Here is a 17217-nt window from a genome sequence, read left to right on the forward strand (position 1 = left end):
TTTCCTTTATCACATTTCCTTTACATTTAGATAGACACATACTTGTTGCCTCAAAGTTTCACTGTAGTCATCCATGGAAGTCAGTTACTAATGCTGTTCTGTCAGATTAGGCTTTAAATGAGTGAGTTAGGTGGGAGACAGACACTGAGGTCTCTGGCCCTATTGAAGCTGAATCCAACATGAAACATGGGAACCAGGTGCAGATGTTTGCTTTGGGAAAACTGAAGAGCCATGGCATTTCAGTGAAGACCGCTGCCTCCCAGGGTCACTCTGTCCCCACAGAGTGGTGGCACAGCCTTTTACAGATGCTAATTTCTCTAGTCTCAGTGAGCACCAGGGAACAGTCTCTTTGTGTTCCTCTCTGTGTCTCTTCTCTGTCTCTCTCAGAATGTCACCTCCATAGATCTCTAGGGTACCATTTAGGAAAAGATGCTAGCATCCAGAAGAGGAGAAAAGTGACTTTTCTATAAACTCAGGAGGCTTTGTTGTACTGAGATGTTCTCTATTCCAGGTTGGAGCTGTCTTGTCAGTTCTCAACATTTTTGGACTCTAGAAGCAAATAAGTTGGTAATAAATCTCCCAAAGGCACTTTAATAGCTTCAATCAGAAGTCCCCATGAATCAGAAAACAAAGCAAAATGAAACCAAATAAGATGATTTATTTTTCTTCATTCTTAGTACACTCTTACAGAAGTCTGGAGGACAGAGGACAGCTGTCTCTTGGCCACCCATTGCTCAGCTTGAGAACTCAGAGCTTAAGTTCTCTCAGTTTCAGCTCCTAGGCAATTTTTTAAAAATTATTATTTGAAGACAATCAGAACCCGGCTGTTGCATCAAAGTACTCTAGCACCGGGACTGTGAACATGAACTTGGTTTCCCACACAGGGGCATTCTGATCTCTCACTAGTCAAAGAGAATACAGCTGTGGTTGTTTCAATTCTGTGTATTTATTTTCTTGGATTTTGGTCAGTTTTCTGAAGCCGAGATGGTTTTTTCTCTCAAGTTAAGTCGGGATCTTCAGAAATCTGTGTGCCTTATGCTGCCAGACACTTGAAAATGTGACAGGGAAGGGTCCTCTACTTTCTCCCACAGAACAGACATAAAATGAGTATGCAGAAGTGTGAAGTTGAGACATCAAAGGTTCCTAGGCTGGAAATTCTCCATTGCTTTATAGTTGGCCAACACCGTCAAGTATCGAGGGACAAGAAACATGCAGTTATCTTAATCTTTGCCTTTTAAATATTCTCAGGTGGTAAGCCTGCCTCCTTTGGGCTAACTGAAGATCCCATACTGAGAAGAGAGATAATGTTGTAACTCAGGAGGCCTTTCTATAGTGGCAAGAGTGGGGTGCTCTCACATCTGATCCTTACAGCCTATCTGATAAGACAAGCAGGAAGGTGTCATTTTACATGAGGGTTTTGAGGTTTAGACAATGATGAGACTGCAGTCATCTTGGTGTGATTGCCCAATGTCTAGTTCATCCAAACAAAAATGGCTTAAGAATAGACTTAAGATTACAGTTAGAAGGCTTGTATCGCTCAGTGCTGGAGTTCTTGCCTGTTGTGTGCAGGAATTCAAGTTTTATCACTGGACAATAAAAAGAAAAAAGGTCAGGGGGGACTGCTATTAGAAAACCAGGTTTGGATGAACTCTGCCTCATTCATATTTATGATCTGGGCAGGCTTCCTTTAAAAGGGATTTTAAAGTACAAGTTCATATAAGCCTTTTATTAGGGAGCATCTGCAGACAGCAGAGCCAGACATCAAAGGGCTGTGTGAACATGAACATGTAAGGACGCTGAAGAGCTAACCTGAAGACTGCTACATGCCTGCTGGACATTAACAACATATGGGGGTTCCCTTGTTTCCTAGGAGTACGAAATGTTGCTAATTCAAACATGCATTTAATCTTAAATATTCCAGAGGGATTCTTTCATGCGAATAAACTTTTAAAAATAGTTAAATAATTGTGGTTTTCTCCCATATGCCCCCCCATAGGATCTTATTCTTTGAAGTCAGGCTGGCTGGCTCCAAATTCCTGCTCCTCCTACTTCAGCCTCCTAAGCACTGTGTCACCAAGCCTAGCTTTAAAATAAACTTTTAGTCGAAGTATAATGTGCATGTAGAAAAGGTTCAGTACATAAGTGTACCTATTCTAAGCAATTCTAAGCGCACACACACACACACACACACACACACACACACACACGCAGCAACCACTGCTGTGAAGAAACACCCTTCCTCACCACTGTTCTCCATCCATCCCCAGATCCCCAGCACCCTGACTCCTGCCACCACTGACTTCTTTCACCCTGTTTGCGCTGCATCTACATGGAGTTCTGCGGTATCCTATTGTCTAGCTTCGTTATTCCACGTTACCAATCGCTGCTTACATTGTTCTACACTATTCATTTTTGTTGTCCTATGGTATGGCACTGTACTGTGTTGAACAAATACTCTGTAGTCAGTGTGACTCTGCGATGAGACTCCGTGTCTTCTCTAGCATTGCCAATCCCATTCTTTTCCTCTAGGATTGTGGGTAGTGACACCACACTGTGGTTTTAGTGTGCAATTCCAAGTAGTTTTCATATGCCAACTGGCCCTTTGGATATCACCTTGTATAAAGTGTGTACCTTCTACATTTTGTTTTTTATTTCTTTGTGGACTTTTACTTTTTAAAAGTGATTCATAGGAATTTAAAATATGGAGTGTGTGTGAGGACTTGGTTGGGTTTGTGCAATACAGATATCTTCTCCCAGACTGTGAAGGTGAAGGGTTTTAAAGAAAGGTCAAGAACTCAGGACACAGAATATGGTCCTGTGGGCCCCTCTTGATGCTTAACAAACGTGATATTTGGATATAGGCAAAGGGACCCAGATCTTGTCACCTTTAAATCTGCTACAACCTTGTTGCTGTAAGGTTATACAATCAGCTGGGTGTGCCAGAGAAACTTCAATCCCTTCCAAAATCCATGTTGAAAGTTAACTCCCTCCAGAACCCAGGTGTTGAAAGAATTGAAAAGAGGAAGGGGGCTTTGAAGAGACAATGAGGCCTTGTTCCTGAATTTACAACTCTTATGAAAGATGTTTCATGGAGCAGGTGGCAAGTTGCTTTTCCGTATTTTGCTTTGTGAGGACATAGCAAATTCCTCACCAGGCCAAATATGGGCACTGTACTCTTGGGCATCCCTCCAGAACTATGAGAAATAACTTTCTGTTCTCTATAAATCAGTCTCGGGCATTTTGGTTTTAGCAGGACAAATGTATCTAGGCAGGCTTTCAGATGGCGGATCATTCAAAATAGATTTTGACAGAGATTGGAAACAAAGGCTTGGTCGGAGTTAAGTGAATGGCATAGAAGGACTAACACTAACCAGCAGGAACAGAAGGCAGGCAGGGACATCTCTGGGAAATAGAGAAGAGCTTTAGGAGCACAGAATACAAGGGGGAGCGTGGAGGAAGCTGTTGTAAAGTGAGGCTAAGACCTCACTTCTGTGAAGGTCTACAAACCCCAACTGAGGAGATGACTTAATACAATATGCTCTGTTAGCCACCAAGCAGGGTTCATTTCCCCTGGCAGAAGAGGTGCAGCCTCCACAGTCTCCCTACTCTCTTCTTCCTTGACAGAGCTTCCATTTGCTCCTGGCCTATGGTGGCAGTGCTCTGGGAGTGGCTGTGTGAGCTGCTTCACTTTCAGCTTTTGTATTCAGGGATTGTGGACACCAGGGGCTTCCTGCCAACAGGAGGTCTAACTCAGAGTGTCTGCTGAGTGCTGTGCGTGGGATGAGCCCCAAGTTCAGGGTAGGGACGGGAATTCCTTTCTGACCCCAGGGCACAATCAGTTTACACTCAGGGTCCTGGAATTTAATTACCCATCTTATCTCAGCTTGCATAACTGCCACTAAGGCTCATAGTTACACAAGTATCTGGTTCTTTACAATCCAGCCTGGTGCCCTCCTGACAGTGATTGATTGGGAAGGGTGGAACCTAGGGAAATCCTTTCCCCTCCCTTCAGTCCTGCCAACTTGGCTTTGAACCCACACGAGTATTTTGGACAAAGATTATGTGTCCTCATGACTGTCCCCCACCCCCACCTTCTCCCTGTGTTACATTCTATTTGGCACCCTTGTGAGTTTACATTTGTTACGATAACTATGACCCACATTTTCCTATGTGCTCCATTGGGTTTCTGTGTGATTTATTCTTCCTTCTTTGAGTTCTTGACGATGAAGTTAGCAGCTCTGAACATTCTCCTTTGTTCTAAGGCTTGTGGAGAGGCTCTTCCATTGTTCCTCCCAGGATATAAGTGCAATTGCATATTTTTCTTAAACTGTTGAAAAAGAGATGAGCTAGAACCTTTGAGCTGAATGAACATCTAAGTAGCTAAGTATTATAAAACAGCATTGCACACATTCCTTTGTTTGGGTTTTCATTCATTCAGGGTGGTGCCTAACACAATCGTTTATTTAATGGCATCTATATATCCACAATAGTAAGCTTTTCATTACCATGACAAAATGACAGAGAAAGTAACTTGAAATAAGGAAATATTCATTTTAGGTCAAAGTTTCAAGTTTTGGTTTGAGTTATCTAGAGCCATTGTTACATGCCTGAGATGGGGAAGAATATCCTGGTTGCAGGAATGTATGGCAGTGGCCGCTCACCTTGTGGTGGCCAGGAAGCAGACTAATTACCCACTTCCTCCAGCTAGGATGCGTACTCCACTGTTCTGCTCCCTCTCAGCAGGCTACTCTAATGTGAACCATTAGGTCACAACCCTTATGACGTCATCATCTTTGGAAACACCCCCACAGCCTACCCAAAGGTATGCTTCATTAATCTTCTAGGTGTCTCTTAATCCAATCAAGTAGAAAATTAAGATTAACCATCTCAATATCATAAGCTATTTGTCCATTCTCCTAGGATATTTATTTATTGTTTCAGTTATTGTAAATAGCGGTTTATCAGTCTTGTCAAATCTCATGTTACACTATGTTGAGTAACATCACACACTGGGGTCTCCAGGAAATGGCTCTAAAAGAAATTTTCCTGTAGGGAGTTCATTCCTTTCTACCTTAAAGATCAAACCTGCCTCTATGATCAACACTTTGTCAGTCAGGTTTCCACTACTGTAACAAAACACCTGTGACAGCCAATGTAGAAAGGAGAGATGTTTGTTCTGGTTTTAGAGGTTTTATTACATTGTCACTGGACCATGTTGCCTTTGGGCCTATGGTGATGCAGCCCATATTAGTAGGAGCACACAGCTTAGGAAACTGATCACCTCATGAGAAGTTAAAAAAAAAAAAAGAAAGAAGATGAGTCCAACATCACGCAGCCCCTCCTTTGAGGGCATGCCCCCCAAAGATCCCAAACATCCTACTGAGTGTTCCTTAAGGATTTTCATAATCTTTAATAGTGCTGAGATGAGGACCAAGCCCTAAAATGTGGACATTTAGGGAACATGTCATATTCAAATTATAGGAAAGGGACAGTGAAGACGACTAGACAGACAGACACCTAACTACTGAAGACACATAAAATCCTTCATGCAAGGATCCCTGGAACTGAAATAGCTTCACGGAGTTGTACCAAAATTAGGATGAATGACAGACCTTTGACTATTCCACATGGATCAGACACTAACTAAGTTGACCTAGTGGTGGCTTTCTGACTTTGTGTGGGACATCTTATTTTTTAGATTTTTATTTATTTATGCATTTTTTAGGTATGAGTGCTCTGTCTGCACATATGCCTCTGTTTCAGAAGAGGGCATCAGATCCCATTATAGATGGCTGTAAGCCACTATGTGGTTGCTGGGAATTTAACTCAGGACCTCTGGAAAAGCAGTCAATGCTCTTAACCACTAAGCCATCTCTTCAGCCCAAGTGAAATATCTTTTATTGAAAGAAAGCTGTATTTGTTAGCCGGAAACCACCAGCATTTCTAGATTCTGCCAAATTTATAGGAACACTGATATTGGAATCATTCATGCAGTGACTTAGTATATATTGTATTATAGAGAAAGCAGAGTTGAGAGCATTGAAGGATGTTACTTACTCTGTAACTCACAGCTTCAAAACTAAGCTGTCAGCAGTTGTTCAGGCTGTTCTGAAATGTGCTTGCAGATTAAATAGATCGTAAGACTTTCTACTGAGCTGAGAAAATAAAGGAAATCCGTCATGTGAATTGATGGTTGCCTCAAATTTCCTTTTTCAGAGTGGCTAAATCAATGAAGGTTCCTGTGTATGAGACCCCGGCTGGATGGAGATTCTTCTCCAATCTGATGGACTCTGGACGGTGCTCTCTGTGTGGAGAAGAGAGCTTTGGCACTGGTAGGCTGGGCTGGGCTGATGTTACTGGTGAGGGTGGCTGCAGTTCTTCAAATCCATTGGAGACTTGTACGTCTTTCTGCGCATCAAAGGCTGGAGGAAGAATTACTTAGAGGCAAAAAAAAAAATCAGAGAAATCCATTAGGATATGTGCACTGACACATTCACCTCTTTAGGATATCTCTAAAAAAGTTCCTGTCTTTATGAGAAAAGTTCTCTTACCAGAATTTAAAAATTGTAAGTGTAAACAGAATATCATATTAATTGTACCACTCAATTTCCAGTATTATCAACTCATGGTCAGTCTCTTTCTCTCTCTTTTTGAGGCAGGGTTTCTTTGTGTAGCCCCCCACTGTCTAAGAATTAGCTCTATAGACCAGGCTGGCTGTGAACTCTCAGAGATCCACTTGCCTCTGCCTCCCAAGTGCTGGAATTAAAGGTGTGTGCCACCACTGCCTAGCCATGGTCAGTTTTTAAATCATTATTTGATAATAATTTTATTTTATACTATTGAAGACTGAACTCTGGGCTTTTCATTTGCTAGATGAGTGCTCTGTCAGTAAACTACATCTTTTAAATTTAAAGTTAGGGTCTTGCTAGCTTTGAATGAGTGATCAAGGACTCCAGAGTAGACTATAGGGGTGTTTCACTATGTTGCATGTTGCTGTTTTTTTTTTAAAGACAAGGTCATTCTATATAGCTGAGGCTAGTCTAGAATTCACTATATAGCTCAGGCTGGCCTCACACTTGAACTTTCCATCTTCCTGCCCTTATCTCCTGAATATTTGGCAGGTACTACAATGTCTCCCTCCCTCCCTCCCTTCCTCTCTCCCTCCCTCCCTTCCTCCCTCCATCTCCCCTACCTCCCTCTCTTTATGAATTATCATCAATATGGCTTTCTGTACTCTCTCCACAAAGAAAGTTACCTTTCCTGATTGTTATGAAGCAACCTCCTATCCCAAAACTCATCTTGTTATTCCTGAATATTTCAGTGGGAATCTTTAAATATAAAACCATGTCAGAAAAAGCATATAACCATGACACCACTGTCACAGTTAAAATTACTTCTTTAATAACTTAAAGATGTCATTCCATTGCTTTGCATATTTCCATGATTCTGGTATAATTTGTATCTCTATTCTACTATTTAAAGTGCTTTCTCCAAGTCATATACCCTCTGGCTCTATTCAATTTTTAAAAAATTTTTGATTTTCGATGACTAAAATTTAATATGTCTAGGCGTGTGTGTGTGTGTGTGTGTGTGTGTGTGATGTTTCTGGGTCTATATATATTGTTAGTTTTGGAAAATAGTCACTACCTTTTCAAACATTTATCTTTCATATTCTCTTTTTCTTATGAGACTCCAGTTACACTATATGTTGATCACCCATGACCAAAGACATTGACTTGAAGCTTTTCCATGTACTCATCTAATTTGGTTTATTCTTTTGTATGTGTGTGCTTAAGTTTAGATGATCCTCATTGACATCTATCTTGGGTTTCCATCACTTTGATAAAGACAGCTTATAGTACATCATGAACGAAGTCAAGGCAGGCACTCAGGGCAGGAAGCTGGAGGCAGGAACTGCAGTAGAGGTTGTGGATGAATGCTGATTATGCTGCTTACTAGCTAGCTCACCATGACTTGCCCAGCCTACTTCCTTAACAGTCCAGAACCATCTTCCCAGGAGTGACACTACCCCCTTGTTAGCTGGACCCTCTTATGTCAATCATTAAATTTAAAAAAATGCTCACATACTTGCCTGCAGGCAATCTGATGGAGATATTTTCTCAATTGAAGTTTCTCTTCTCCCAAAACTCTAGTTTGTGTTAGGCTGACAAAAAATGGAACAGCACAACTTATCTTTATATTTATCTATTCTTTTTTTGGTTTTCAGTGTGCTGATGCGTCGATTGAAGGAACTCTGATGTTGTGAGATGTTTTGTTTGTTGAGATAGAAGAGGGCACCTCAACTGAGAAAATTCCTCCATCTGATAGCCTGTAGGCAAATCTATGGGGGCATTTTCTCAAGTAATGATTTACATTGAAGGGCCCAGACAACTGTGTTTTGCTGGACAAGTTGTCCTCAGAGCACAAGCTGAGCAGGCCATGAACACGAAGTCAATAATCAGCTTTCCTCTATGACCTCCATTTCATTCTTGCCTCAGGTTCCTACCTCAAGTGTCTGCCCTGATTCCCTCAGTGATGGATTATGAACTGGAGGTTGTAAGATGAATACATCCCTTTCCTCTTAACTTGAGTTTTGGTCAGTGTTTCATCACCATAGTAGAAAGCAAACTAGGACAATTAGCTAATGCACATTTCTACTTTGTAAACATTTATTAACTTCTTTGCATTCAATTGGGTGACATGTTGAATATGAAGTGATGAAGGCTGTCTTCCTAAGGATAATAATATGTCTACAAAACAGAAACTTTGAAGGACCACAAAGAGGCATAGAGAATGCACTTTAAGAGACGAGATAAGGGAAAAAAACGCATTGGGACTAGAATTTTGACGTGTGTGCTTTTTGAAAGAGATGGCAGCTGAGCTTGTACTTGAAGAATGGGGAGGAATTTTAGACCGAGACATGGAAGACCAAGGCCCTGCCAGAAGAGATAATGTCAGAAAGTCAATGGAGGTGGGAGAGCAGGGACTTGTCTTTTATGTAGTCAATGGCTTGCTTTTTCTGGAGTGGTATTTTTCAAATGTGGATCATGAGAGTAACATGATAGCATCAGTTGCTTTAAGGAACAGGAGCTATGGGAGCGCATTGCAATTTAGATATTGCGTGCCAAAACTTCTCTCTGTGTGTAAGTACACACATGCACACATATGTGTGTAGTAGTATGTATGTAAGTATACACATGCACACATATGTGTGCAGTAGTTCTCCTGGTAAAATGTACTTACTATAGATCACGGTGAAAATAACTGTAAGCATCTTTGGCCAGAATCACAAAATTTTTCATAAAAGGCAAGATAGTAAATATTTTAGGCTTTACCAGCCATAAGGCCTCAGGGGGTCTCTGTCAAAATTACTCATCTCTGACTGTGACACAAAGATATCACAGATGATGAATAAACAAACCAGCATGACTATCCTCCGATAAAGTGTTAGTCCTGGACATAAGCGTGAGTTCAGAGTTTGCCCAAGGGCTGTCATTTGCTACCTATGAACACACGGCTAGGTAGAGGAGAGAGTTTGAAGAGACAAAACTGGAAATATCACGAGAAGGGGGTTTCTTAGATATGGGGCCCCAGCAAGATGCAGCTAAGACTCTCAGCTGGCTGTGGGGAGGTCAGCTTGCGGGTGCTTTCAGCAAGTTCTGCTTTGAGATAGTGATGCTGACTGCAATGTGAAGGCTGGATTGGATGGGGATTTAAAAAAATCTTTCACTTTTGGACTTGTCTGTCATTTTCCTTTCAAGGAACACAGAAGATTTTTTTTTCATGTCAAGGGCTTTAAAATTGTTGCATCCTCTGCCATTTTGGCAGGTTAAAAATGTTAACCTACTTTAATCTATAGAGCCTCTGAGCCCAAGGAATAGTGAAATGATTCTCCAGGGTTCCAGAACCTGGAAGAAGCCTGCATTTTCATTAAATCTAGCAGAACTAAAGACAGTTCTCTGTCTCTTTAGTGTACACTGCTTCTACCCCGCTTGTCAGTCTTCCCAGGAAAATAATGACTCCTTTGGCCTCTGAATCAGCTGAAAGTATGTGACCACTCCAGTGCCTACAGGAGAGTGACACAGAATCTAGGAAGGAGAAGTCTCTTCATTCAGCTCTTGGGTCAGGCTTCCTTAATACCAGCTCAAAGAAAGGCTCTGAGCTGGCTGTATCAGAACCACAGGGGAGCTTAGTTTGTGTGTGTGTGTGTGTGAGCTTGGTTTTGTGTGTTTGTGTGTGTTTCTCTCCTATACCAACTTTGAATCCCTGAGAGTGATTCAAAATGGTGTCACTTGTCTTTGCATTTTTAAACTAATTTATTTATTTTTATTTTATGTACATTTCTGTTTTGTCTGTGTGAGGGTGTTGGATCCCATGGAATAGGTTGTAAAGACAGTTGTGAACTGCCACATGGATGCTAGGATTTGAACCCAGGTCCTCTGGAAGAACAGCCAGTGCTCTTAACCATTGAGCCATCTCTCCAGCCCCTGAGCCTTTGCATTTTAAAGAAATATGTTTAAGTAGTTCTGGTATACATCCAGGAACAGGGATGAGATATCAGTGGTTTTTGCTTTGCACTGGAGCTGGGAAAAAGAGTGTGTCTGAGCTTCCACACTGAGTTTAACTTAGCAGTACAAGACACAGAGACAGAAGGCTTGTGACTCACCTCCAGGACCCTTGTTTGACACTGGAGGTCAACCAAGTGACTTCTTTGTTCTTCACCTCCAACTTGTTGAGAATGGTCCATCATAAGAGCTACTTATCTATAACATGCATTTCAGAATCATGTTAATCATAGGAAGAGAAATGGAGAGATAGACTCAGAGAAGCTTCTAGAGTATACTTCAGCTTTCCAAAGTAGAGGCCTTTGCCAGTGTCCCTGGGGCATGGAACTGTGTACCAACCAAGAATGTACAGTGCAGTGCCAAGAAAGTTTGGAAATAAGACTCAACCTCAGCTCAAGGATGCCAAGACATTGCCCAGGGTTAGGCCCACAGGAGCAAGCTATATCCTGAATAGAAATGTCCCTGCTGGCATTTCTGGTTCTCAGAGTGTGCCAAAGTAGCAGTCTGGTGGACAGAGATGTGTTCAGGTTTCTCTTGTGTGAGATGATCTAGGCAGTAGGAACCTGCATTCATTGCTATATTAAAGAAACTGGATAATAGAGGCCAAGTCATCATTTATGCTAGGATCAGGTGTCCACCGATGGCCCAGGAAAGTTCTGGAAAGCTGCTTTACTGGGGATGGGGACATTTTGTACATACCCAGTCAAACAGAAGATTATTCATCTAAATGGCATTTGGGCTTCTTCTTCCAATTTTAAAGGAATCTGGGCTTATTCCAAACACAAAGAGAATGTACTAATATACTAAAATTAGGAATTGTTTTAAACAGCCAAAACTCAAGGGAAGATTTGTTTTTTTGCATTGTTGAAAATGGTCCTCCTCTTTTCATCATTAGCATCAGTTTTCTAAGAGGCCATGTTGTTTGCAGAGTATATGCGTTGTCCTAGCCCAGCGTTCGGGAGTTTGTCCCATTGCAGGCGATGCTGAAGAACTGCCCTCTATGTTGGAGGGCTCTGAGCTTGACCACCAGTGTTGTTACTGTCACCTGCACAGCAGCAAAGGCTCTCATACCTGCCAAAGAAAACATGCACTATGGCACTATCAGTTGTATCCAAGCAAGTACGTTATGTTGAATTTTCTAGAATAACAACCTTGTTTGTTTGTGTAAGTGAGTCAGGGCATTCCTAAATTAATTATACATCCATTTCTTTATGAAACACATACAGAACTCCTGACAATAATACACCTATCTAAATTTTCCCACCAGATTTTTGCCCTGTGAATTCTTGAATACAGTACCATGGCCTTGAATTGGCAATTTTCACATCTTGGATTCTAGCATAACAGAAAGAGGCCTGTTGCTTGCCTTGCCACAGAGTCCTTAGTACCCTTCTGGTTTTCTGAGGTCTGCTGGATTTCTCTGTTTGTCATGTGGGTACTGTAAATGTGTTGATAGGAGCCGTGCCTGCCTTCTTCAGACCTCATACCTCATCCTTTGATATAAAGAAGGTCTGGAGTAAATGTTTATGGGACCCATAGAAGAGCAGAAAAATAGATCTAGGGAAAGAAAGAGGGAAGGAAAGGAGGGAGGATTTCAACTTTGCTATTTCTTCCTCCCATCAGTAATTGCATTTTTATCATTCTTAAATGGATATGTTTCTTTATATCTGGAAATATGAGTACTCCAACATTTTGAAGGAGTAACTGGAACAATTCAGATATACACACAAACCATTCAAGGGTAGCCCAGTTGAAAGAGGATGTAATAAAGAATGATAAAAACAAAATTATGTAAATTATAAAACTATTTTGCTTTTTTGTTGTCTTATCATTATCAGCACAAATCCACAACTAATAAAACAGTTTTAGAAAGATCTCCCCTTCCAAAACGCATACTAATGGTCAGATTTTAAAGTGTTGGTAGTTTGTACTTTTAACTTATCCAGTTCCCATGTGGGTGCTGACACTCTCTGGGATGTGGCTATGCTTGACAGAGGGCTGTTTCCAGCTTTTGTGATGTTCTGGATGATAGTGAATCTTAGTGTCTTTATCACAGTCATTCTGTGATCTGCTGTTTTGTGTTCTGCATTATTGACTTATTCTCCAGTGCCTTTGTGTAAGGAAATTTTATCTCACCCGGTAGTTGTACAGTTTATAGCACTCTCAGGGTGCTCTCCTCCATTTCTGCTCTCACTACATATGAACTACATACATTGCAACTCAAGACTGGGTTCCAGGCAGTGCTGTGGTACAGATATAGAAGAGGCTTAAGTCTCCCAAGATTGTCCAACTATTTTATGTTTCTCCAAGTCAAATGAGGGAAAGCTTATGTCTGTTCTCTTCCAAGGGGTCTTAATTTCCCATTTGTCTTTTTCAATTCTGCCCAGTCAGCAGGGGAAAGAAAGAGGTCCACCTATCTCCGAGTTTCAGATGATTAAGTACAGTGATTTTTCTTCTCTGTGGCCAGTGCTTCTAAATTTGGCTAGATTGCAGAAGGGGCAAGTGGTCGTGATGACAACATTATCAGGGTTGGGAAAAAGTTTCTCTGCAGGACTGTTAGAAATGGGCTGTGTGCAATTCAATCTAGATTAGGGAGAGTGTAGAGGCACTGTGATTACATCCCTAAGAGCCCCTTGTAACACTGGAAAATTGAAACTACCTTTTGGATTCTCTTCAAGTTATCACCCGCTGTGTTGGAAACAAAACTCCCATTAGCATGGGAAGAATGTCTCCATCACATGACTCCCTTCCATGAAATTTTCATGGGACATGTTCCATTGACCACTCAGCTAATACTGTATGTTGATGAAAAGTGGCAAGAGTGTTGTATAAATGGAAACATAGGATTGGTGCCTTTGAGCTACATCTACACATTCCCGTGCCTCCTGGGACCTAGAGCCTAGGAGACCATGGCCATTGGCCACAGGCTAAGGACTTCCAAACAGAATGAGAATTACTTTGCAAAGTGTCTATTAAGGGGCTTTTAAAGAATGTGTCTTGTCCTTTGGGATTTAGATGCAATCCCTAAAATTGTATTTGAGCATCCCTAATGGGCTTTTTTGGGGGGAGGGAATCACTAGTTACTAAGAGGCCTTACTGAGGAGGGAGTAGAGTGACTGAGTGAAAGGCCTTTAGCCTGGAATCTATTGAGGGATATTCCTGGTCTAGTATATGACTTGTTGGAAGCAATTCTTAGACGGTTCTGTTGTTCCTATGAGCCTTGGTACCACAGGAATAATGTGGGATATATAAATTAAGAGATCTATTCTAGGGTTAGTGTGTTACTGTGAGGGAAATGCGTCCACTGGCTGTTCATGAAACTGCTAACATGCTCCATTCTCTGGCCTGGGGAGTCAATTGACTAGGAATGTTACATATGGAAGCCTCCTAAGTAACAGACACAATGCCTAGCACACCCCCCCCCACACTCCATGCTTTGTTCTCTATCCTGAAATGAAGAAGGGTCCATAAATGGTTCCTATTTTATAGATGAAGTCACTATGGCTTAGGGAAGCTCAAGTCCCTGGCTAAAGTCCCTTGGCTAAGCAAGGGTTCACTCTTGCTGGTTCTCCATCACCTGCTGCTGATGTTTCAGTGAGGCTAGCAAGTCATTTTCCAAGGCCCTTGTGATCCTTTTGTATGGAGATGGAGCCAATTCCATGTAACTTGTAGGATGGTGTCTTGTAAATGGCACAGCGCCAGGAGCTAGCAGAGGTAGCCCTAGTCTTGACAGCCCTGCTCTGCTCTATGGTTCTGCTGACTCGGATGGACAGCTTTGCTTTTCTGCACCTCCATCTTCTCACCTGTGGGATAGATCCTCTCAGGCAGATGGCCTGTTGAGTTTACCCCATTGTAACAGGTTGGCTTGCTTTGGCTAGCTTCACTTTTAGGAAGGAGCCAAAGATTCATGCCTGCACTCATTTATTCACGTAGCAAATGTTTCCTTCATACCTTTCAGGAACCAGGACAGGGATACGGCAAAGAGACATTTTAGAATGTAAGCCCTTCCTTTGTAGAGTTTGCAAGGCAGTGCTAAAAGGACAATTGGCCCAATCATGTTGTGTGAGCTATCATTAGTAGCACTGCTTTCTTCATATGATCCATCTATTACAATTCTTACTTATCAAGACCCATGGAGCCTACAGTGTGGAGGACATGAGGGCAGCAGTTGCTGCCACATGGCCTTTCTGAACTCACAGCAGGCTCTGACCCTGTTCAGGCAGGTGACCTACAGAGTCCTGAACACGGGTGTTTGTAAAAGTTCTCCAGTGACTATAACTTGCCATCCAGGCTTAAGAACTGCCAGCTTGTGCTAGAGTTCAGTTTCAGTCTTGATAGCCCTGCTCTGCCAGATGTGAGTGCAGGATGCCCTGAATTTCCTAGCTGTGACAGATGTGAGTGCAGGATGCTCTGGATTTCCTAGCTGTGACAGATGTGAGTGCAGGGTGCCCTGGATTTCCTAAGTGACAGACTAAGGACTCCTGAGATTTAGTTTCATTGGTTTGACGTAGTAGCACAATATATGTGTGACGTTTTATTGATTTGCTCATTTAAAGAAATTCCTTCTACTTTTCCTTGATTGCCCTCTTTAATTTTTCCTGTCTATTCTCCCCTCTGGTGAGTGCAGTGTGTGCATTGGTGACTGCTGACCCTAAGGAACTGATGATGATGGTGATGATAATGATGGTGTATGCATGTATAATGTGGGGGCATGTGTGTGGAGGTCAAAGAGCAACTTTTGAGCATTGGTTCTCCCCTTCCACTGTGGGTTCTGGGGATCACATTCAGGTCACCAGCCTTGTGTGGTAGATGCTTTTACCCATTACGACATCACACAGGCTCAAGGAATGTGGTTTTAAAATGTCCCAGGTCTGATTTGAGTGGAGAGGGATCAGTGATATTTCTGACAAGAAAATAGACCCCTTTTTGTGCTGCCTCTCCTGGAGTCTGGCAGTCAAGGACTGTGCCCCATACAGGCATGTGGGTTCTGGCCTGATGGCTGTGGTGCAGACGGGGCAGATGAAGGCGAGGTGGGCTTGGGTCGGGCTGGCTTGGATTGAGGAAGGAAAGCTGAGTGGTACTTCTAGACTTTTGAAACTGGAGCTAAATTCTCCTTGCTTTGTCCCAGTTGAATGGCAGGCTTTGGCTGTATGGACAGTCAGAAGCTAGAGGAACCAAATTTCAAAAATTGTACTGGTGTAACTCAGTTCCCCAAAGGTAACCCTCCACCCCCACCAGCCATGAAGATAGGAAGGGCATGGGCAAGCATATCGCAGAGTAAAAGAAACCCACCTCAAAAGGCTGCTTACTGGCTGAATCCAACCATGCAACATTGTGGAACACATGTGTTCCACATCTATTTATCATTGACAAATTTAAAAATTGAAGTTTTCTCTTGAAAGTTATATGTACGTGTTTATTGTAGAAATAAACAAGAGACAGAAAAGAAAAGCAAACAGAGTTCTTACATTTCAGAGCTACGTAGCCATTGTTAGTAGATCTGTTACCCATCTGTGCCCACATGGGTTCATTTATTTCCCACAAGAATACAATTGATATTATTTTTATTAAACTGTTGTCATTTGTTAAAATTCATGAGCATCACTCTATGTTACTGAAGACTTGGCTAATATTTTGTCCTTTGACTTTTTCACAATTACTCTGTTGTTCAACAGCGAATACTTATTTTTTTCTCTTCTTTTTTTTTTTAAATTTAAGTTAGAAACAAGCTGGCTTCACATGTCAATCTAATACATATTTTTCCAAATTTCCCCTTTAAGTTGTTTCTGTCAGTGAATGTCTCTAAGAGTAAAGGTTAAGAAAAAGAAATAGCAGGGTCCAAATGCCATTGGCATGTAAAGGCCTTTGATTAGTATTATTAAACTATTGGACCAAACTGTCCTCATCTACATTGGTGCTTCACCCTTGCCTGGAGAGGTTCCTTTTTAAGCCAGCCTTTGCTAGTGGGGCAGTCTCCAAAGCTGGCCCACTCTACTGGCTTTCCTCTGAGCACAGTGAGACTGAACATTTGTTTAGATGTTCATTGGCCATTATTATTTTCCTCTTGACAGTTGCTAGTTTGGAATGTGCCTCATGTTGCGCTGGCCTCAACAGAAAAGGGCTTGCTTGTGACTTTCCCATGGCTGTCTACAGGGATTCCCCTTTACTGAAAACATTTTACAGTATTCAGTTTGTTATTTATGTCATATATCTCTATCTCTTTCTATGTATCGATGATATATGTATCTATCATCTATCACTCTAATATCTGTAGTGTGTGTGTATACATACATTTCCCCCCATTTATATTAGGCTTTTAGAGAAATACTTGCATCTTTGGGCGTTCACATTCCTTACATGATTTGCCTGACACTGATAGGGAGGGCATTGGAGTTCACTTGCCTTAAAGCTGTGTTAAAGGACTCTACCTCCACAAAGCACTGTGATCATCCAATAGCAGCATCTAAATACTTGCAGCATCTTTTCTCATCTCTCTTGCTTCCTCAATGAACTAGAGAGGAAAGCTAACTTCATTCAATCATCAGCCCCTTATGATTCTTGGCAAATGTTACCCCTGTAGGCAAAGATGTCCAGGCCAGCTCACAATTTACTATGTGTTATCTACAGATGACCTGGGGTAGGTTTTATCCAT

At 41.8% G+C, this 17217-nt stretch overlaps 1 protein-coding gene across 1 annotated transcript in view; it reads left to right on the forward strand.

The window, feature by feature from the left end:
- Positions 1–17217, forward strand: part of Pgm5 (phosphoglucomutase 5) — a 154492-nt gene that overhangs the window by 89552 nt on the left and 47723 nt on the right. Inside the window, exon 7 of the mRNA XM_005063733.4 lies at positions 6217–6332. Within this exon, the coding sequence (XP_005063790.1) occupies positions 6217–6332 (116 nt within the window). The remainder of the gene's footprint in view (positions 1–6216; positions 6333–17217) is intronic.

The sequence above is a fragment of the Mesocricetus auratus genome, unplaced genomic scaffold (genome assembly GCF_017639785.1).
Source record: "Mesocricetus auratus isolate SY011 unplaced genomic scaffold, BCM_Maur_2.0 Super-Scaffold_4256, whole genome shotgun sequence".
Lineage (NCBI taxonomy): Eukaryota > Metazoa > Chordata > Mammalia > Rodentia > Cricetidae > Mesocricetus > Mesocricetus auratus.